Source organism: Sebastes umbrosus, chromosome 15 (genome assembly GCF_015220745.1).
Source record: "Sebastes umbrosus isolate fSebUmb1 chromosome 15, fSebUmb1.pri, whole genome shotgun sequence".
Lineage (NCBI taxonomy): Eukaryota > Metazoa > Chordata > Actinopteri > Perciformes > Sebastidae > Sebastes > Sebastes umbrosus.
The window spans coordinates 11513160-11535364 of NC_051283.1; the positions used below are offsets into that span (position 1 = coordinate 11513160).

General features: G+C 43.4%; 1 protein-coding gene and 1 long non-coding RNA gene across 3 annotated transcripts in view; one reads left to right on the forward strand and one right to left on the reverse strand.

Moving 5' to 3' along the window:
• The window catches only part of trit1 (tRNA isopentenyltransferase 1), a 48134-nt gene that overhangs the window by 1499 nt on the left and 24430 nt on the right, over window positions 1–22205 (reverse strand). Inside the window, exons 3-9 of one of the 2 annotated variants that reach the window (XM_037795379.1) lie at window positions 18816–18914; window positions 17783–17937; window positions 16725–16867; window positions 16440–16551; window positions 11944–12056; window positions 11734–11811; window positions 2002–2111 (exon numbers count right to left, since the gene is read on the reverse strand). In XM_037795379.1, coding sequence (XP_037651307.1) covers window positions 2002–2111; window positions 11734–11811; window positions 11944–12056; window positions 16440–16551; window positions 16725–16867; window positions 17783–17937; window positions 18816–18914 — 810 coding nt within the window. Of the gene's footprint in view, window positions 1–2001; window positions 2112–11733; window positions 11812–11943; window positions 12057–16439; window positions 16552–16724; window positions 16868–17782; window positions 17941–18815; window positions 18915–22205 lie in introns of both variants that reach the window. The other variant, XM_037795378.1, reaches the window with a different exon arrangement.
• Window positions 99–22085, forward strand: LOC119503540. Its single transcript, XR_005210334.1, has 3 exons — window positions 99–110; window positions 1170–1179; window positions 21777–22085. It is a non-coding gene; the product is annotated as an uncharacterized LOC119503540 (long non-coding RNA).

The window sequence follows — 22205 nt, forward strand, 5'->3', positions numbered from 1 at the left end:
CAAATCCGTTCAATATTACTCACTGAAAGACATTGGACCTCATACAGGAGGCGATATACGAACAAATTTCCCTGTTATTTTTGTTGGTATTCACGATTTGCTCTTATTTTGTTAGTACTCATTGATTTCTGGGATTCACCATGTTTTTTTTTTATTTTTGCTTTTCTCTTACCTCAACTCTCAAGATTGGAATTATTTTCACAGTCCGCAAACGGTTTGTCCAATGCAAGGAAACATAAGTTTACAAATTTGAGGAACATAAAAAGTAAGCATGAATATCATATAATTATATTAAGATTATTATATGTTTTAGAGTAATTCTAATGATTGTATTATTAAAAAAATATCCATTGATCCCAATTAAGACTATAAAAACCCTTGGATGATATTGCGTGCGTTTGTGTCTTGTTTACATCCATGTTTACTAGCTAGCAGGCTTCTTCATCACTGCCTTTGTTGGTGTATTGCTGTGTTTGTTGGCACGTTACTGCCACAAACTGTCAATCATCAGAATAGTATCAAACAGGCAGCAGGATGTGGGTAATGCACATGCACCCTTATGTGCAGGATACAAACAAAACCGAAAACCCAATTGAAATTTGAAATTGAAAAACCTTCCTCCTACAAGAGGTCAACTAGAATTACCGCCTCGCGGTTGCATGCCTCGGCCAACCAGTCAAGTTGCAGTTTACATCCATGTCTGTAAATGTCATCACTTCATCATTTTATCCTGTCGGACATTTATGAGAAATTTTCATAATTTTCAGCATATCAATTCTTGAGTTGTGGCCAAAAATGTGTTTTGTGAGGTTACACTGACCCTGAAATTTGACCACCAAAATCGAATCAGCTTCTCCATGAGTCCAAGTAGACGTTTGTGCCATATTTGAAGAAATTTGCTGAAGGCATTCCTGAGATATCACGTTCACGAGAATGGGACGGACGGACGGACAGACGAACAACCCGAAAACATAATGCCTCCATAAAACTCCACAGGGGTTCCTTTAATAGAGTGTTAATGAAATAATGGATTTATCTATTTAGTGATACCTACGGAGCAGGAAGGAAAGGTTGGAAGAGTTGGATAAGGTAGCGTAAGGCTGAGATGGAAAAGGAAGAAAAAAGAGGTAAACAGGAACATGAAAGGAAGGAAGTCATGTAACGTATAGAGGTAAAGTGGTAAAAGAAAAAGTGACAATAGAGAAGAGGAAGCGGAAAAGGAAGGAGTGAAGGACGTAAAATTTCCAAGTAATCAAGCAAACAAGGAGGGGAACAACTATGGATGTAGGAAGATGGGAACAAATGGAGGTAAAAGAGGCAAATAAAGTGGTGGAAAAAAAAGAAAGAAAGGAAGGAAAACAAAAGCAATGGAAAAAAAAACAACAAAGTAATCAATGAAAAAATGATAGTTATATCTTTTTGGATCCTGAGAATTACAGCACTCAAACAAATAACAAGAAGTTGGAACCTCCCAAGGTAAACAAGGGGAAAATTGAATTTAAAAAAATCAATAAGAATGAAAAAGTTGTTGGAAAATTCAAAATAAATGTAATTTAAACTACATAAAGGTAACTGACTCATAACAAATTTTATGAAATATTAAATGGATCATGTTTTGTGAAGATATTTCAGGTAATATACATGAAACTGTAATAGAAAGTCCTGGCATCCGTAGAAACATCAACTGAGATATGAAATGAAACCTTTTCCCTTTTTTGGTTTGTTTTTGTTTAGTTTTTTTGCTGTTTGTTTATGTATGCAATGTGTTATCTGTTCGTGACAGATAAAAATTGATAACAACTTGCGTCAAGCTGTTTAAATAAGAGAAAGGAAAGGAAATGTATCAACGACATGTACTGACACAAAGTATAAAAAAGAAATTAATGATGAAGGTTACAGGAACAAAAGGCGGTAAAGAAGGAAGTAGACGTATGATTTTATCCCAACGGCTGCTGAAAGCTGCTGACAGGAGGCAGCTAGTTTACACTATCGTGGCCCCACCTTGCTGAGACTGTCCAGTATCTGCAGTGCAGGGTTCAGCACCGTCTCCTCCCACTTCGACACGTCCGTCACATCCAGGCCATACACCAGCGGCACGTTCTCTCCTGGTCCTACAGTACACACACACACACACACACAGTAGTTAGCATACATTATTTATTTTACAAGGCCAACACAAGCTGCCAATTAAGTAATTACGTTTTGTTTTTTTCAACGCCAACATTTTGATTGTGCTTCCACTATTTATTTTTAATGGAAAGGTTGCATTTTGACCGTTACCTACTACCGCTAAGCTGTGTTAAGTGACAAAATGTCTTTACAGTGTATTTGAGCTGAGGTTTTCTCATAGACAGCCAGTTTGTTGATCAATTTCACACTCAAAAAAACTGCATCATCCCTTATATCAAAGAGGTTACACGTTTGATTCATAATGTGGTGAGATACAGTATATTGACTTCCTAATTATGTAGCTGATTATTTTCCATCTAATAAGAAACAAACAGGCTCCAAAAGTGAGTGATGTTACATCGGAGAGGATGAGGTGGACTTCAGGATGAATCCAATACAGAGTGGGAAATTTACAGTAGCAGTGATGTGCTGGAGCCGCACCCTGAAGCTCTGTCAACCTGCTGACTCACACTGGCTCGATAATGTCTCTCCCTCCCTCCTTCCTCCCACCCTTCTCTCTCTCTCTCTCTCTCTCCATCAGTCTGGCTTCGGCTTTCACTCACTCTCTCTCCCTCCCTCTAACTGTTCAACCCCCGCGTTTCTATTTTGCATCAGTCAGCAGTCTCCAGGCCGGGCCTTAGCACTAAACAGCAGCACCAGTCCTGCCCTGCTTGTCTGTCTGTGTCTATCTGTCTGCCCATCTGCATCAAGAGTCACTGCCCTGCACTGATTGAAGACACACACACAGAGGATGCACAGGAAAAGAGTGTGTATGTGCAACTTGTAGAGAAAGTGTATTCAAACATGTTTTTTTATGCATGCATAATACATTTAGAGAGTTGTAAAATATGTGAGCAGAAAATAAAAAATGAAGAAGAATGGAATATAAAGGGCAAATAAATCATTTCAAGAAACTATGACTTACTGGAAGCTGGAGTTATACTTTTGCATTAAGGAGTTATAGTACGCCGTAACTCTGGTGGCTACATGCCCTAGAGGAAAAGTTTGGGGATCACCAAAGTCAGTAGGATGATTCCTCCTCTGGGGATCATGGATGTGTGTACAAAATATATCTAGGCAATCCATCACATAGTTGTTGAAATATTTAAGTCGTGACAACAGCAGTGGACAAAACCACTGATCGATTAACATTGTCATCAGCACCGCTGCTAACAATTCAAAAAAGGACACAAAGCACACTCTCCTCACATACCGCCCCTTGACGTCACTTTATTTTCGGCATCAAAATCACTATAGTTAGCATTTGCGTCACTTTACGATTAGCCAACAAAAACATTATAGTTAGGTTTAGGAAAGAACTACATGGTTGGACTTAAAACTACTACATTTGTACAGTGAAAATGACACTGAATGTTGTGAACACGGGCCACGAACGAACAGCTGATTGTAACGTGACGCACGGGACACAAACAGCTTTTTAAATTACGTCACAACAATCCCGGTGCACTTTCTCTGAGCCGTTTACTGTTGCTGTTGAAGGGTTTATATTATAGTTAATGGAAAGCCCGGTGCGTCTCTTACTGGCGCGTTGTGCGGCGGTATTGAACTCCAATGGCCGTGACAAAGCCTCGGTATTTGACGCCCTGGGAATGAGAACGGGCCGTCTAGTCAGGAGCAGTTTTTCAGACAAAATAAGTGTGTTAAGAACACATACTCCATGTAAATGAATCCCATTAACCTTTAAGGCACAACTCAATTATGGCTTAATCCTTTCCACACACAGACTGGACTGCAGCAGACGCCCAACAGACTGGAGTTACTAACTCTGCTGGGAACTGTCTGGGGCTCCATCATTACAGAGGAATACAGAGCGGCAACTGTATAACTTGGTCATCTGTATACTGTAACTAACTGCATTGACTCTGTCAGAGGAAGGAGTGTGTGTGTGGGAACAATGAGAGTCTTCACACATCCACGCCTGACAAGTATGAACTTAAATTCCGGCCTGCTTCTTGGCACGAGTTGCATTTTTTCCAACTCCCTCTGGTTTACATTTGCATACCGTTGGTTTAATTCACCGTCAGCCAAAACATGTGATGTATTTCATTAATGTCCTGTCGAGGGCCGGCTCTGCTTAATTGAATTGCTGACAAAAGCAAAATAAACACAAAGATCCTTCATGGCAACGTCTAAGCGCTCCTGCACCTGCATCATTTTGCTTCCCAGTGTGTGTTTATACAGACAATTTGTTAAGTGTGTGTTTGTCAAAAAAAACACCAGTGACTGTTAATCAAAGCCTCAGGTTTCACTAGTGTGGTTACTTTGTGTGTGTTTCTCTGTGTGGCAGAGGGGAAGTCTTTTGTGTGTTGTGGCACAATAGCAGGCAGGTGGGGGCGGCGAGCGTCACCTGGCATACCTATACCAGACGCAGAGCTGGAGCTCTCTCCTTTAGGTGCTCTAACAAATACTTCACCTCCTGTCCCGCCATCTCTCCCTCTTTTACTTTGTTCTTTTATCTCTTGTTTTTATCTCTTTTATCAACACCCCCCGCCCTCCAACCACCAACCTCCCACTGGGCAGAGTAGTAAATAAAAGGGGGAGAGTGTATGGTGGGTTGCCAGATGCTGGATGGAATCCCCCCCCGCTCCGCCTCCACTGTTCTTGTTTGGGATCTGGTGAAATTGAACTCTGCTAATCCACTCTGTAGTGAATGAGGGTTGATAAGAAACTCTGAAGGGACAAAGAGCAGGGTGGTCGACGCACACACACACACACACACACACACAGTGAACGTTGCCTTTCAAACACACAGGGGAGATCGCCTTGCCAACAAGAAAGAGCATCTCCTGTCGCTGGGCAGCTGCTTGCCAGTGTTGTGTGTGTGTGTGTGTGTTGAAACAGTAGTCCACCTGTTGCAACAAACGGGCCAGGAGTCATTTGCTGCGTCATCCTTGTGTTTGCTAAGTGAGGATGTGCGCCAGTGTGTGCTTTGCTATAAAAACTCAACTACCAGCGTCCCCTCCCCCGTCCCCCGTCCCCCCTCCGGCCCAGCTGTGCTTCTCTGGCTGTCGTCCACACTGGGACACGACAGCTGCCTCCGTTCACTCAACAGCCTCCTTCCTCTTTCCTATAGTTCCTCTTCCACTTTTTGTCTCCCTCACCTCCTTCGTTCTCTGTTGTTTATGTTTCTGCAGCAGGTCAAGTAGAGGTCAAAGATCTTTCTGAGGATTCGGCCAAATTGAGGATTCATTTGAACTGGCTGATCGGTGAGCTACGACTGAAGGGAATCCCCCAATATATTATCTGTCACTCCGTCCATTATGGAGCTTCTTCTCCTTCACCCTTCATCTGTTAAAGCTGCTATAGTCAATATTTCTAGATTTCTCAACAATGGATTGCATGAGTGCTTGGATGTGAGAAGTTCATCATTCATTCAGCTCTACAGAGCATTCTAGTGTATCTTAGCTCCATGTTTCGGTTCACTCTAACCACTCTCACGGCGGCGTATTTGGATCCAGCAGGCAGCTGCTTTTAGACAAAAAGCTCTGAAAACTAGATACGCTACATACCCAGCACCAACAGGTAGACAAAGTTAGCGACCAGCTAACAAAGTGGAGCATTTAGCTGCTAAAGAGAGAATTTTTCCACAGGGGGTTGGTAGACACAAAAAAAACAGAGCTAAAAGAAGAGTGAATACTGGACGTGTATTCAGAGTGGACACAAAAAGACTCCTTTACACCTGACACTAAGTGTGTTTTGGGATATCGGATTGCAGTCGGATAACGCTTGACCACATGAAAGTACAGGTGTAAATGCAACCTAACGCATTGAGAACTGATTTTGATCCGATCTAAACCACCTCAGGAGGTGGTCACATTGTGACCACATTGAACACAAGTGTAAATGCAATTGCATTTTCAATCCACATACAACAACTACATGTGCGGAAATATGTAATGCTAGGGCTGTATGGAGTACCATTTTCTGGGCTCCAGAGCTTCGGTAGTAGGCCTCATCAACAGCGAAAATTCGAAGCTTAATCTGGCTCAATCTGCAGCGCACTCCCAGCGCTCCTCCGGTCACTGGACTGCCATGAGCAGAGAGATCACTGCCACTCTGTCCGTGTGAGTTTAGACGTACCTCACGTTTGCAGGCCCTCTCCCCCTAAACGGCAGCGTTTTGAGACTGGTGTGTCTGCACATTACGCACGGCCTCTCTCCAGCAGTGGTGTAAATCACATCTAGATACAATCTGGATACGAGATGCATTTTAATGCCAGGTGTAAAGGAGGACATGACTCCAAATGAATGCTAATGTTGCCCCGTAACGTCTGGATGTATAGTGAGTTTGCCATATTAATCTAAAAGGGTGATGATATGTCAATGTTGTGTTCACAGCTTCTTTCTGCTACCCCCCCAAAAATAATTGTTATTGCAGGTTTAAGTTTCCATTAAAATGCTGTGCAAGTTTTGAGCAAACGTCTGACAATATTGACTCGAACCAAGGACGTTGCAGTCGCATACCCCTACGACACTGTTGCTATTTTTATTCTTTATTCATGGGGGGATTCTCTAGGAGTGGCAACCCTTTTCTTATCTTTCTTGTTTTTCAATTTCTGGCATTTCCACTCATTGGAAAAGGATGGAAAAGTACCGAATACTATATCTATAGCCCTCTCTTGTCTCTCTCCACCTTCTGTAGTGGAAGTGACAGAGAGGTCTTTGAGGCGACCGCAACCCTGGCTTGACTTTAACCCCTCGGGAGGAGGTTGCGTTTGTGTGTATGCGTACATGAAAGCTTCGCACTTGCTAGAAAACAAGGGGTGTGTAAACTCGCCCCACACCTGTTGCCCCAGCTAGATCAGATTACCTTCACTCTCCATCCACCCAGCTACCCATGTGTCGCTCTTGTCTCTCTCCATCTCCCTCCATCCTTCACTCACTCTCTCTCTCTCTCTCTCTTTCTCTCTCTTGGGACTAAAAGATACATACACCCCTGTTACTTAACACTCACGGGGCCTCAGCCAAACTACACCTGCATATCCTGGTTACAGGCAGAGTGTGTGTGTGCATGTCTTTGGGGGAATTAAAAAAAAAAAAAAAAAAAACTTTTATAAAATGCGGCACTTATTAACATTAATATAACCTCAAATTACCATTTTCTTTATGGGTAATTAAATCTACTAATTAACCATTCCCCTATATCCACACAGACCATAAGCGTACACCCACATACAGACGCACTTAAAGGCAAGACAAATTAAGCTTGATTTAATTTGAGCCTGCTGACCTGGCGCTTAAATCCCCACAGCAACCACAGTTGAGTCCATCAAGAACCCTGTATCCAGTTGAAATGTATTTAAGATACCGAACACCCACCTGCTCCCTCACTGACAGTCGCTGTTAAAATCTGTGCTCCGTAAAACCGGGTTAAACTTGTACCTTCGAGGTATACGATTCAGCGTTCTGTATATTTACATCATTCAGGTCATTTTCTAGCTTCTCTGACCGACTTGTTTGCCTGACTGAGGCCCTCTGTCATCTCCAATTCGTCTTTCCCTTTGACCCACTAGTCTCTGTGTGCTTGGGTTGGTCTGCGTAGCCCCCGGTGACCCCATTGCCCGAGTTTGTGTGGTCGGGGCAAATTCCCGGCAGCTCTGTAATGCTTCAAGAGATTAGCCAGCTCAGCTGAGGCCTGCCGGCATGTGTGTGTGAGTGTGTGTGTGTGTGTGTGTGTGTGTGTGTGTGTGGCTCAGACGAAACAGAAAAGAGGTCAGCAGTCACAGCGAGGGAGCGAGGTGAACACAGACGATGCAGACAGAAAAGGCGGGATGAGCGGGGTTAAAGAGCAAAACCCCTGGGTTAGGACGATCCAAGCCAGGGGTGGGCACAAGGACGAGGATGTCTGACACTGAAAAAATACATCTGAAATAGATATTAACATGTGGTACTATGATCCTGGAGAGGATCGCCGTATGAGCGCAGTGCAGAGCAGCGGCCATGAGCCAGCCAGTGGGGCACGCTCACATGCACAAATATGTATGGCGGCTATGTCAACGAAGCACAGAAGAAGAAGCACGTAGACACACACAGACGGAGAGAGACTTCATTCTCTGCTCAGGTAGACATTACTCCTCTAAATCTCTACATAACAAATAGTTGCTTGATGCTATATTAATGCTCTGGATATCGTATAGAGCACCTTTAACATTACGTTTTATTCACCCACTCAGATGTAGAGATTTGGGAAACATGGACTCCAGCAAGAATAATGTTTGTTGGGAGCAAGCTTCCTACCACTTTCCAAAAAACACAGATTTAACAGAAATCATACTAGAAAGATGTAAGCTTGCTATTTAGTTCACTACAGCAGCTACATGGACTTCCAGGGGACTACTTTGCAAGTTCACTTTCAGTCGGACTCAAGAAAAGAGTTTGAAGCTTTTTTTGAAAGCTGTAAAAGAGCTCATTGCTCAGATCAAAGACAAAAGATTAAATTATTGTTATTAAATTATTGATTTCTGTCTGAACGCCCACTAAAACCCAGGTTGACAAATATCAGAATTTCCCCTTTAACACCTTAAAGGGATAGTTCAGGTGTTTTGAAGTGGGGTTGTATGAAGTACTTATCCATAATCAGTGTATTACCTACAGTAAATGACAGTCAGCACGCACCCAGTTTGGAGCAACAGACAGGAGTACCAGCACGGGAGCAAAGCGATAGATAAGCATAGATAAGTGTCACTTTCAGTTCAGTTCGCTGTTGGAAAGGGCTGTCTGACGGCAAGTGAAAATATTCTAAAAACACTTAAACGAATATCGATTTTTTTCAGGTGAGCCTTTCTTTCAGGTAGCTAAACTACGTTTCGCTGAAGTCCCCGTTCGCAGCGGTACATTGCTTTGCTCCCGTGCGTTAACTCCTGTCTGTTTCTCCAAACTGGGGGCGAGCTTCCCGCCCTCTACTGTAGGTAACACACTGACTATGGATACTAAGTACCTCATACAACTTTAGAGTAAACATAGAAAGTAGTTTTCTGCAGATCCCTGTAGCTGCTGCTGCTGTGTGAACTGTATAGCAGAAACTACAACAGGTATTTCTGTTTGGAGAGCTGTAGGAGGCTCTTTCTTCTTGTCCTGACTGATCTTTGTTCTCATATTTCCAAATCTCTACAACAGAGGTGGTAAATAAAATGTATTATTGTTACAAAGGACATTCAAAAATGGACTCGTTAATAAATAAGACTGAACAAGACTGACATGGACACTTTCATAGTAATTTGTGTGATTTTTTGAGGAGTGCCAGCGCATACCATATCATAACCAATAGCTGTAATAACCACTAAGTTTTTTTCCTGGGAGAATTCATAGGATATAGAGAAGAGTTTCAGACTTTTAAGAGAGCTGATCTCATCTGCTGCCACCTGCACTGTCAGGCCTGATGCTGCGGTGAACCGTCTTGCGGATTGTTTTGAATTGAGTCTATAAGCAGGGTCTTCAAGGTCAGTTACAACACACACAGACAGAGACACATGCATGCGCAGAAGCAAAGACAAGTTCAGACGGATTACTGCATATGTAAAAGCGCAGGAACACATGTGATGAAGACCATATGGTGCGTGCAGCGGGCAGTCAGAAAGAGGGGTATTGAGGTTTAGGGCCTGGCGTGGCCTAAGCCACTTGGGCCTAACAGGATTAGGCGGCTAGGTTACTACAGGGCAAACTGCTGGTGGGACACTAAGGCCAGGTTTCCTTTTCGGGACGGAGAAACACACTCGGCCTTTATATACATTTTAAAACACGTCTGACTTCCAGGGGTTGCGACCAGGGTGGGAAATCACCACCTGCCAAACACTGGTTGATCTTGGCTGTGTTGAATCCATTTATCCATTCTGCAGTGCCAGAACCAACCACTATAGTTCATTTCTATACATTTGGTGCCACAAGGGACTTGGTGCTGGAAAGAAAAGCATTAAAGCGTCTTAGCTGCAGGTGTACACTGGAGATGGATCTTGAAACAGTATCCCCTCTGCAACGTCACAGCAGCTCACACACACACGGTGCAGAAAATTTAATCCAATTCTGTGCCAGTGAATAAATTAATCTGGTGATTTCCACAATTTAAATATATAATGCTATCAAATGCGCTTTTATTTTTAAGGAAACATAGTCATGTTTTCAAATCAACATGCCATTTTGAGTATGAAAGTTCTTGTTGCAAAAAATCAAACCTATCAAAAGGAATAGTTCTTATTTATTTTTTTTTGCTCATAAATGTACGCTATATTTTAAAAGGTACAGCCAGGAGATGGTTAGTTTAGCATTGCTTACAGACAGGAAATAATTAGCCTGGCTCTATGGGCACATTACCCCTGTAAAAGACAGCAATGACAATTTGTCATTTTTACATTTAAAAGGTACAGTGTGTAGGTTTTGGCGGCAGCTAGTGGTGTGGATGCAGATTGCAGGGTACCCCTCCGCTCACTCCTCCCTTTCAAAGACTCAGTAACGTGAGCCGCCGAGTGCAAAACCGTGGTCGTTCTCCTCGCTTAGAGGCCATCCTCACCATAATGACACTACTTTAGGTGCAACGGAAGTCAGACGGCGGCTGGCGGTACCACAGTTTTGCACTCTGCAACTCACGTTACCGCAGTTTCACAAGTGTGTCAGAGAATCTACTGTGGCCTTCAGGTAACGTAAAACCTCAAAAGGCTCTCTCTAGTTTGTCTCTAGTTTAGTTTTTCCGTTCTGGGCTACTGTAGAAACATGGCTTAGCAACATGGCGTACTCCGTGAAGAGGACCCACTCCCTATGTAGATATGAAGGGTTCATTCTAAGATAACGAAAACATAACGATTCTTAGTTTCAGGTGATTATACACTAAAGAAAACATAGTTATGAATATTATATTATATTTCTGCTAATAGATTCTCCAAAATGTTACACACTGTTCCTTTAAGTTATTGTACGGATTTAACACACAAAATGAGGCCGATTTTGTTCCCTTTGGAGAGCCAGGCTACCTGTTTCCCCTTTGTTTCCAGTATTTATGTTAATATAAGTTCCCGAATCTAGCTTCCTAATTAGCATACAGACATTAGAGTGGTATCAATCTTCGCATCTAACTCTCAGCAAGAAAGACAAAAAAGCATATTTCGCTGTTGAACTCTTCATTTAACCATAAGAAAATATTAAAGAGGCTGTAAATGTTTCGTACAAAATGAATCCTTAGGAAAGTCAGGAAGAAGAAAAATGCATTTTCAAGTAAAAGTAATAAATAAAAAAGCTTTACTAAAAAAGATGTGATGAGTAAAAAAAGCAAAAGCAATTCACTTGTAATGATTGTTTTGAAAGTGACATCGCCCCAATCCTGCTGTGCACACAGACACACGGACACAAACACACTACACCTGTAACACAACACGGTGTCTGAGAGGCTTATTGTGCCTCTAATGGAGTGCATGAATCCCAGCTTGTTAAAGAGAGTGCCGATTGCTAAGGAACTGGACTGTGGAGGACACACACACGCACGCACGCACGCACGCACGCACGCACGCACGCACGCACGCACGCACGCACGCACACACCACATGAGCTGAGTACTCACGTTTAAGGAAGCGGTTACGGACCCATTTATTCTGTTTGCGTGCGTAGCGCCTCGTAGCAATCTTCAAAGCTTCTATACCTAGAAAGAGTTAAAAGGAGGCTGTTATAGATGAAGAGGACACAGGAGAAAAAAATCTTTTGGTTGATCAGTCAACCAGACCACCAATCTGAAACCGTCTCGGGTATGACTTTGATCAAGTATCTCTCTGACCTTTGTCTCGTAGTGTGTCCTTCTCCTGCTGGGTGCTGCTTTCAGGAGCGGTCAGGTAGTCGTGAAACTCCTTGAAACCGATCGACTGGAAAATCCCATGTTGATAGTTCTGACTGCAGAGGAGAGGAGAGGAGAGGAGAGGAGAGGAGAGGGGAAGAGAGGAGAGGAGAGGAGAGGAGAGGAGAGGAGAGGAGAGAGGAGAGGAGAGGAGAGGAGAGAGGAGAGGAGAGGAGAGGAGAGGAGAGGAGAGGAGAGGAGAGGACAGAGGAGAGGAGAGGACAGAGGAGAGGAGATGACAGAGGAGAGGAGAGGAGAGGAGAGGAGAGGAGAGGAGAGGACAGAGGAGAGGGGAGGAGAAGAGACGAGATGAGACGAGACGAGAGGAGAGGACAGAGGAGAGGGCAGGAGAGGAGAGGACAGAGGAGAAGAGAGGAGAGGACAGAGGAGAGGAGAGGAGAGGAGAGGAGAGGAGAGGAGAAAACAAAACTTTATCCATCAATAAAAAAAAGTTTCCGTCTCTAACTTGACATTTCTAGACAACCCGGTGGTGACTCATTTCACCTTCTCCTCCTCCTCTATCTCTGCTTCCCTCCCCGAACAAAGAATATCAGTCTGAGCAGATGTGAGGCCCTCCGGGGGACAAACTGACAGAGTGGCATTAAAAATAGTGGCAGGGAGACCCTAGGGTGCCGGGACTGTAGCCCGACCGGAGTGACGTCAGGTTGGGGCAGAAGCCCACCGGTTACCTCGTCAGACAGTAAAGACAGAATATTTCCATTAATACCAGACCATATCACCCCAATTTGAGCATCACTGCCTGTTCTGGCCCAAGCTGTACCTTTCCAAAATTTTTAGTAATAGCTCCACAATTGGTGTGCGTGTTAAGTTCAATGACCTGAACCTTTTCTGAATTTAGAGTGATTACAAAAACAGTAGGGGTCGGCTGTGGTGGCATTTTTCTTTCTACTGCTAAAAGAAAAAGACAAAAATTTGATCGTAACAGTTGACCTGATGGATGAAAGATCAAGTCTGCACCTATTTAATGGAACACTTTCTGTAGAGACTGATGGAGGTGGTGTTTATAATGAGAGGAGGCCCAGATGAATGTAAAGTTGGTCTGGAGTAGAGCTGCAACGGTTAGTCGATTAGTCACTACTTAATCGTTAGTAGTATTATACAATATACTACTATATTGAAAAGACAACAATTGCTGGATTACTGAAGAAAAAAAGTCTGAATCTGATCTTTTTTTTCCCCCTATGATTTCTAAATTGACTTTTGGATGGAGATCACAAATCAGTGTTTGTATGCTGAATGTTCAGAGCAGATAAAAAAGTTGCAAACAGACTCCTGCACACTGTCTAACTTGCAATAATGCATTTATTTGGGACGTTTCAGTGCCAGACGTAGACCTAAAAATGTATCTTTCAGAAAATGCAGTTTATCCTTTGGGCGTTTGAAGGTAATCGGACCATGTAAGGATTTTAGGGTACATTTCTGACTGTTATTTTACAGATTTCTTTTTACTTTTATAGCTCCGTGTATGATATTAGAGACTGTTATATAGTTAATTGATGTTTGGTATTTATGCCTTCCTATCGTATGTGCGGAATGTGATTGGTTTCAGACTTTACAGCCACTCCCTATTTAGGATGGCTTCTCATTGTCACTAATCATTTGCCTGATGGAGGTCGAGCACTGAAACGTCGCAAATAAATGTATTATTGCAAGTTAAAAAGTGTGCAGGAGTATGTCCCTCTCCTACGCACCTGTCTCATGAAATAGATGAGCTAAGTGTTCTTCTGTATATATTTAGAGCCCATTATCGGTTCATATCCCTGTTTACATTCCTAATAAATACTAAATAAGAACAATTAAACTGCAATTTCAGAGCACTTTCTGTAATGTTCCCACAGGCCTGATGTTGTTAGTGATTTCTAATTGCGTCATGGGCAGGATGTTTTGCATGTGAATTGTATTCTTCTAATAATATTCAAGGTTTCTTTGAACTGACTTTGATTTACTTGCTTTTATCTAATCGTTTGTTTTGACTTTTTTTTTACCTATAATTCACCGTTCTTGCTGTCAATGTTGTCTCATATGTAGAGCGCTTTCATTTCCTCCTTAACACCAAGTGTAGAGCAAACATTATAATAAGAATAATCCCCTATTTTTGGTCCGTAAGTTACACTTGTAACAGAAACAAGAGGAGGAAATAACAAAAATAAATCTGGCTAGACGGGCAGAGACAGAAATTTGAGAATAGCAACAGAGCACAGGAAATGTAGAGTCAATGGAGGGAGGAAAAAGAAAGACAGAGGAAGGGAGGGAGAGATTTGACCTTGATGTCTGGCCACAGCAGCCAGCCGGGGATGGAGACATGAGGGTGAAGGAGAGAAAGACAGACAGACAGAGGAGGGGGGAGGGAGGGAGTAAAGTGCTTGGGTGATCAGATTGCTGAGAGGGCAATAGTGGCAGAGATGGAGGGAGAGAGAGGATGAAGAGAGCGAGGAGGAGGAGGAGGAGGAGGCTGCTGGTGCATGAGGTGGGATGGGGTGATGAAAGAAAGGAGGGACGGAAGAAGGGAATTGGCAGCTTCCTGGGCACCGTTCCACCAGTGCATCAACTCCCCGCAGCCACACCCCATCACACACATACAATATCAATATCTGCTGCCAACAGAGACCCACAGCAGCGTTCACACACTGGATCTGTTTCAGTCGTCAGCGAAGCACATCAGAACATATAAGAAAAGTCTTTTTCAAATAGGGCTGGTTTTACTCTTTAAGTTTTGTCCTTTAGTTGTAATTATTACCATGCTCCATTTGTTTGTAACCAGGACAGGAAACAGTGCAGTCTATACCACTGAAAAAGTGACGTAGCTCCAGTCTGCTACCGGTCATGAGGTTAATGTTAAGGAAATGTCAGGGACGACTTGTGCGAAAAGGCAAAATATCAATCTTAATCATATTACCATTATCTTCAAATAGCATCTTTAACAGACAACATAAGTCATTTGTTCCACCAGGATGTCCATTCAATGTGAGGCGCTGAGGTAATAATAAGCACCAGACTCCCCTGTTAGCTCTAATGTCCTATGAAGGGGGGGCTTATCTCCGCAATTATTAATAATCACTGGACATCCTGAAGAAATATCAGTCCCATCTGAGCTAAAAACTCGCAACAGTGTGGGCTGTATCTAAATTGGTCTGCAGGCCTTTGGGAAACAACAGCGCAGAGAACAGAGTGACCTGTCAGACTGGGAAGGAGAAATAAATAACTGGATAGCTGCTTGACCGAGTTCACTTCACTCCTACTGCCCTGGTTACATGAAAGAGAGGAGTTGAGTCTGGATCCAGACTGGATGTTTAGATCACTCATTTAGATAGGAAGATGAGAATGTGATCTTGAACTTGTTGCACGGACACTGAATCCTCCTAATAGGGCCGATAGATGACGACAGGGCCAAAGCCCAAGTATGACGCACGATTTTGGCCCACATAACAAAGCCCCACTCTGTATCTTTTAGGGTGGATTTTGGTTGTTTCTGCAATTATAAAAAAGGTAAAAAATATTTTTAAAGACTTGCAAGTAACACAAGCCATGTGTAACCAGAATGTTTTTGGCTTTGTAAAGGGAGGATAACGCAACATTGTGGGGGTGTTAAAGGTGAACTGCGCTGATTTTACACATCAAAGTCTGTTTGCAGGTTTTGGAGGTTACGTATGTGTAAGTTTTCTGTCTCCAGAGGGAGCTGCACAAAGTCCGATAAACTGCAGTGTCGACTACAAGTTTGAAAATGAAAATCACCCGAATCTTTGACAGTTGTGTCTAGACGGTAACCCACAATTTGCGAATCTCTTGCAAAATGGTTAAGGGTAGGCATTGACCTTTAATAGTTAAGGTTAGGATAGGTTGGTGGACAGCGAGTCTCGCTATATACGACATACAGTATACCAGGGGTTCAGACAATTATATAATTTAAATGTAGAATGCGGAATAGTTTTTATGTTGCATTTTATTTATAAAAACGTTAAATAAAGGTTTTCTGCAATTTGTGGGTTACCTTCTAGACACGACCATCTTTGACCAAACTGTTGGCGGTCGAGTTGCATTGTGGGTAATGTAGGCGCCAGGTTTTGACAAGGATGAAGAATGCATGGAATAAAAACATAATAGATCTGATTCTGCTGCATTGATTTTGATCTTTTTTTTTTAAACGTTTTTCATGCATTCATTCAATTTATGCAATATTCTTTTTTACAAAAGATTTTCAGCAAATATGTGTAATCCCTGCATCATATGACACTTATATTTTGACACGATTCCCCTTATCACAATAACTGGCAAACAAGCTCCTAAAATCCCGATGTTTTTAACAACTATCCAGACAGAATCTGAAACAGTGACAACATTTGAAAGCACTTAAAGATGATTTAATTCAGGATCAGGTTGACTGTGTTCGTTCAGGAGCGTGGACATGTTTTGCAGCTGACCTGTCATCCTGGACTTTCTGCTGATTGTAGCGAACATGGAAGTCTCTGAGCTCCTCTATGAGTCCAGCAGACAACATCTCATCTACACGAGCATCCAACCGCTTGTCTAGAGCTGGAGGGGAACAGAGAAGGACGAATATAACACCAGCAAAATAATAAGACAGTCGCACGTAAAATGATATTTCATTCTGCGCTGAAGCTCCCATAGCAACATTGTCATTTTTGTTGTTTTAATAAATAGCAATAACAGTAAAAATGGAAATCCATACACTCCTCCCTCCTCACCGTCCATGTCAGCGTGCAGCCAGAGGATGCAGGGGTCTGGGTATCTCAGTGGCCCCCCCAGCCCATCGCCTCCCTCCTGCCCTCTTTGCTCCTCCAGCCAGCGGCTATGGGAGACGCCGGTCTCCTCGTGGATTTGAAGACTCCTGTTGATAACAAACATACAACCAGAGTTGTTGTGGTTAAATAAAACAACTTTTTTTCCACTGTGTAGACACAACCTAACAAACAAGTTTCTTATTTTTGTTTGTTGTTCTCCAGATCTCCACTATACTATGAGTTCACATCCCAGTCCCTGTATGTCAAGCCTCGGTGGATACACTGAGATTAGATGAGTTAAACATCCACTCATCCATGAAATCCAGTGTAAATGAAAATCCCCAACCTCCCTTCTAAGGCGCAAATTTAGAGTCTAGTCTAAATGATTAACACACCAGCAGCAATAAATTCAAAAAGACAAGACAAGGGTAAGAAAAAGAGATAAAACAACGGATAATGTAAATAATGATGACACAAGATGCAAAACAAATCACTCTTTTTCTCACCGACACACATTTCAACATTCAGCCGGGGCTAAACAAACTTTTGTGACGCTGAGATTTAAATCCAGGCAAGTCCCTTTAGCCGTGCCTCGCTGCCCTCTGAGGTTATGAAGAAAAGATTATTCTTGTCATCTCCTGTCATCCAGAAGAACAGGGTAACCTAACCTGCTCGCACAAAAGACCAGAGTCCGCTGACTGCGACTCATCAAGCCTTGTGTGTGTGTGTGTGTGTGTGTGTGTGTGTGTGTGTGTGTGTGTGTGTGTGTGTGTGCGTGTGTGTGTGTGTGTGTGTGTGTGTAAACAAACACTCGTCCTGTCAGTGTGGACTGGATGGAGGCCGTATACTGTGACTGTCAGCCTGAGACAGAGCGATGGTCCTTCAGGATCTCGCGCACAAAACATGAAAAAAACTCAACAATATTGTGAGCCGCTCATATAACACAAAAACACCATATTATCCCAAGGTGTGCTTGTTTTAGTGTATAAGTTAGTTTCTGCAGACATTACCGGCTGCATCACCTGGCTATCTTGCGTTTGTCGTTAGGGTGCAACATCGCCGCCATTTTGGGGTCCACCTCTGCCAGTCGCTTATGTAGCTCAGCTCCTCCCAGTTTCTCCAGCTCCAGCTTCCTGTTTGGAGCCCCGTCTCCTGCGTCCCCTGGCTCCTCGTTCTCCTGCTGCAGCGAGACACATTTTCATTTAGCATTGGCCTTCAAATGCTCCTCTTAAACTTGTACTTTCACATCCTTAAGATATTAATATGTCCTGTTAGAGAGCAGTGAATTGAGTCAGAAATAGCATGCTATACAAGAGCAACATGAAGACACAGCCCTTAAAGGTCCCATATCACACTCATTTTCAGGTTCATACTTGTATTTTGTGTTTCTACTAGAACATGTTTACATGCTGTAATGTTAAAAAAAAACTTTATTTTCCTCATACTGTGTGCTTGAATATACCTGTAATTACCCTCTGTCTGAAATGCTCCGTTTTAGTGCATTTCAACGGAATTGCAACGGAATTGTGTTGCCTGGCAACAATTTGGGTCCATGTTTACTTCCTGTCAGCTGATGTCATTAACATACACTGCAACCAGGAATAAACTGGGACACATTTAGAATGTTTACATTTAAAACCGTGAATGGTCTAAATATTGTAGATTTGTGACATCACAAATGGACAGAAATTCTAACGGCTTGTTTCAAACGCACAATTTCTGAATACGATCTGTGTGTATTTCTCTGTATATTGAGCGCTTCGATACTTTCACAGTATTTATAAAACACTTAAATAAAAGACATTAAAATCTTACTTTTTACAATATGGGACCTTTAAAAGTCTTGGCAACTGAGAAATTAAACCAAAGTCACATTTTTTTTTTATTACAATATCACTAAGCACTGAAGGTAGCACACACTGGTTTAATGTGGACCTCGTTTTTACGTATAAAAAAATGGGTGAAGAGAAATAAGAGATGAATACATAAAATGAGATAAACAGTGTCAGAGAGGCATGAGAGGATGAACGGAGGATGTATCTGAGTTGTACTCACCCCTGTATCCAGCAGGACTCTCCACAGCAGAGACTCAATGTAATAGTTGGTTCCTCCTACAACGACTGGCAGCTTGTTTCTGCCGTGCATGTCGTCTATGTTGGAGGTTGTTAAGGAGGAAACTGGTGGTCTCACCTGTTGCTATTTTAGGCAGTTTTTACATGAGTGCACCACAATTAAAAGCATTTTTGAAATGATCCATTGAGCTCATTGCATTCACACCTTAATGGCATAAAAAGCAACTCCAGCCGGCTCTAATTCAATCAGTCACCGTGAGCGGCTGCCGGTCGCGATTTTTGTAAATGGCATTCAACTCCCCGGGCTATCAATGTGTACTGTGCATTTTCAAAAGGAATGTGTTAAATGGTACGTTTATATTATATGCACATTGAAGAATACAATGAGGATCCAAATGAGACAGAAAATTGAGTGTTCCTACTTGAAATAAAGTGTTCAAATATATTCAAGTGATCTGACACATAGAACAGGAGAGATGTCGTGATTAAAAAGAGAAAAGCTTCTTTAAGAAGGCAAAGCTGAAGGTCTCCACTGTGTGTGTGTGTGTGTGTGTGTGTGTGTGTGTGTGCGTGCGTGCGTGCGTGCGTGCGTGCGTGCGTGCGTGCGTGCGTGCGTGCGTGCGTGCGTGCGTGCGTGCGTGTGTGTGCGTGCGTGTGCGTGCACGTGTGTGTGCAGGTGTGTGTTTGTGTGTTTGGGTGACATCACAGCAGTGGTGACATCATCACTGCATCGTGACATCACTAGATGGAACACTGATGGATTAAAGGAGTGTGACATCACAGCAGTGGTGACATCATCACTGCATGTGACATCACTAGATGGAACACTGATGGATTAAAGGAGCGGTGACATCATAAAGGAGTAACATTCAGGAGAGAGTCCCAGAATCACACAACTGTAGTTGAATCTGAAGACTCGATCAGACGAAACACATCGACTGAGAGAAGCAGTTGTCTCAAGAGAAAGAGGTATGAAGTTTATGAATGCATTGCTTTAGATTAAACCTCCCAACAGTATATGAAGCAGTTAAAATGAGCCTCAACATTTAAATGCAGCTTACATGTTAGGTAATAATAATTAGGGCTGCAACTAACCATTATTTTCACTCATCAGACTATCTACTGAGAGAAGCAGTGAATTTCTCTCCAAAAACCACGAAGCATCGACAAGAATTGACCATAAATCAGCATTATGGTATCATCAAGAACTTCCCAGCCAGAAGCCATCATGCCCGAGTTCAACGTCCGTCGCATTGTTTCCAAGCTGCTCAACTCCTTCTTTAAGGGGATGACGGCGGATCAGTGGGGACTTTTGAAATCCGGCAGCCCCGACGACGCCACTATGACCATGATGGGAGAGTTGCTGTTGGACATGACAGCGGCCTTGACAAAAGCTTTCCTGAAATCTCTCGGGAGCAGGACCCTGGCGTCGGAGGACGACGTCCAAATCAATCTGGGCGACACAATCTCTCATGGTTTTGCCGAAGCTCTGGGCGTCGACGTCTCGGTTCAGTGTCCGAGCTCCAAAAGCTTGACGACATTGATCTCTGAAGAGGTTTCGGAGAGTGTCCGAAGTGCCCTCTCGAGCCCTGAGGGCATAGTCCAGCGCCTCACTCCTCCCAGCAGACTCAACAGCATGATTCTGCACGCCTGCAAAATGTGCCAGGCGTTCATCGGCAAGATGAAGTCGGTGTTCTCGCCTCGCCCGCGCAAGCAGAGGACCATCTGCGAGGAATCGGATGTGGAACCGGAACCCTCAGACGCCGAAGTCCGCCATGCGGCGACGCCTTCGTCGGACGTCGTGATTGAGATGAAAGACATCATGTATGTCACAATCATCATCAAAAAGCAGTTGAACGACATCACCGAACCTCTCTTGGTTGACATGCCGGACTCTGAGTACACGTTGCTGCAGTCTCAAAACTCTCGAGAGATTGAAGACGTCGCGGAAGAAATTGCTCGGAGTATCGCCGAAGATGCTCTAAGACAGACTCCGTCGGCGCAGAAGAGCAAACGCTCCAAGAAAAGCATCAGAAGCAAAATTAAGAAGCTTTTGGCGAAGTGCTTTGCCAAAACGTGCATCCATCGCATTGTGGCACAGATGAGAAAAAGATTCCACCGGGGCTCCAAAGTTCAGAGCCGGGAGTCGGCAAAGTCTCTTACAAAGAAGATTAACGATCTGATGAAACAACCAGAAAACCGCGATCTTCTGGGACTTGGCGCTCCACTCATAAACATTGCCCCCGGTCGAGTCTTGGAGTTCACAAAGGTCTTAAGTGATCTCCTCTACACACACATCACACATGGGCCAGAGATCATCCCCGAGCCGGTGAGACGTGCCAACATGCGCGCCGACTTGCAGCGGAAGGTGCTCGGTTTCCTGTGTCTGGCCAGATGGTGGCAGATCTTTCAGTCCAACGACCTCGTCGACACTATGAGACACGCCATACTGGGGACTAAGCCCAGGGCCAAGAAACCTTTGGCAATCGCTGCACCGTCTGCCCCGGTATCCGTGACGAAGAGTCGTGATGACTATGCACGGCGAATGCGGAACGAACAAAAAAAAAACTGCGTCATGGTGATCTTGGAGAGGCTGGTCACGCGGATCTTCAAGAAGGCAAAAGTGACCTGGACCCTTTCAAACGTCCAGGACATCATCCAGCGCCTTTTTGAACAAACGTGGGCCGAAGTCGAGGGTCTCGATTTCGATTCCAGCCCAGAAGCATTGGAAAACCTCGAAAAGGCCATTTACCGGGACCTGATTAAGACGTGGGGCAATGCGATGTGGGTGCTAGTGTCCTTGAAAGGGGGTAAACCGGCAGTCGGAGAGCGTATCGCCTCCGCCGTCAAAGGTCACCTGATGGCACCACCGAGACAGAGGTCCTGCATGTGCAGGTGCTTCTCTTCTATGCTCGCCGCCATGACGAGGTGGTAAAGTGGTAAGGTGGTAAGGTGGTTTATGGGTTTTCTCCGGGAGCTCCGGTTTATCCCACATATAGTGAATAATTGGACTTATCCTATAGATAAAAAACGTCTTCAATGTGTCATTCATCTTGAAGGAAAAATTGACTTTTTCCTTCTGAATGAATGCGAGGGCTTGAGCTCTCAGCGCCACCTCAGTAGTCAGTGTTGTCTACTGTTGTGGAACGCACGGGTTCGATCTGGGTGATCCAGTTCTCCCACAATCAGTGCATAATAATGAACATCTAATTAAATACAATAAATAATAATATAAATAAATAATATTCATTCATTTCTTCTTATTTCTTTCATCATTTGCTGTAAATATTCAACTCAGACTGAAATTCTGCTGATTCAGTGAATTTTTATAAAGTGCAAAAATAAAGTACAAAGAAAAGTGTGTTTTGCACAC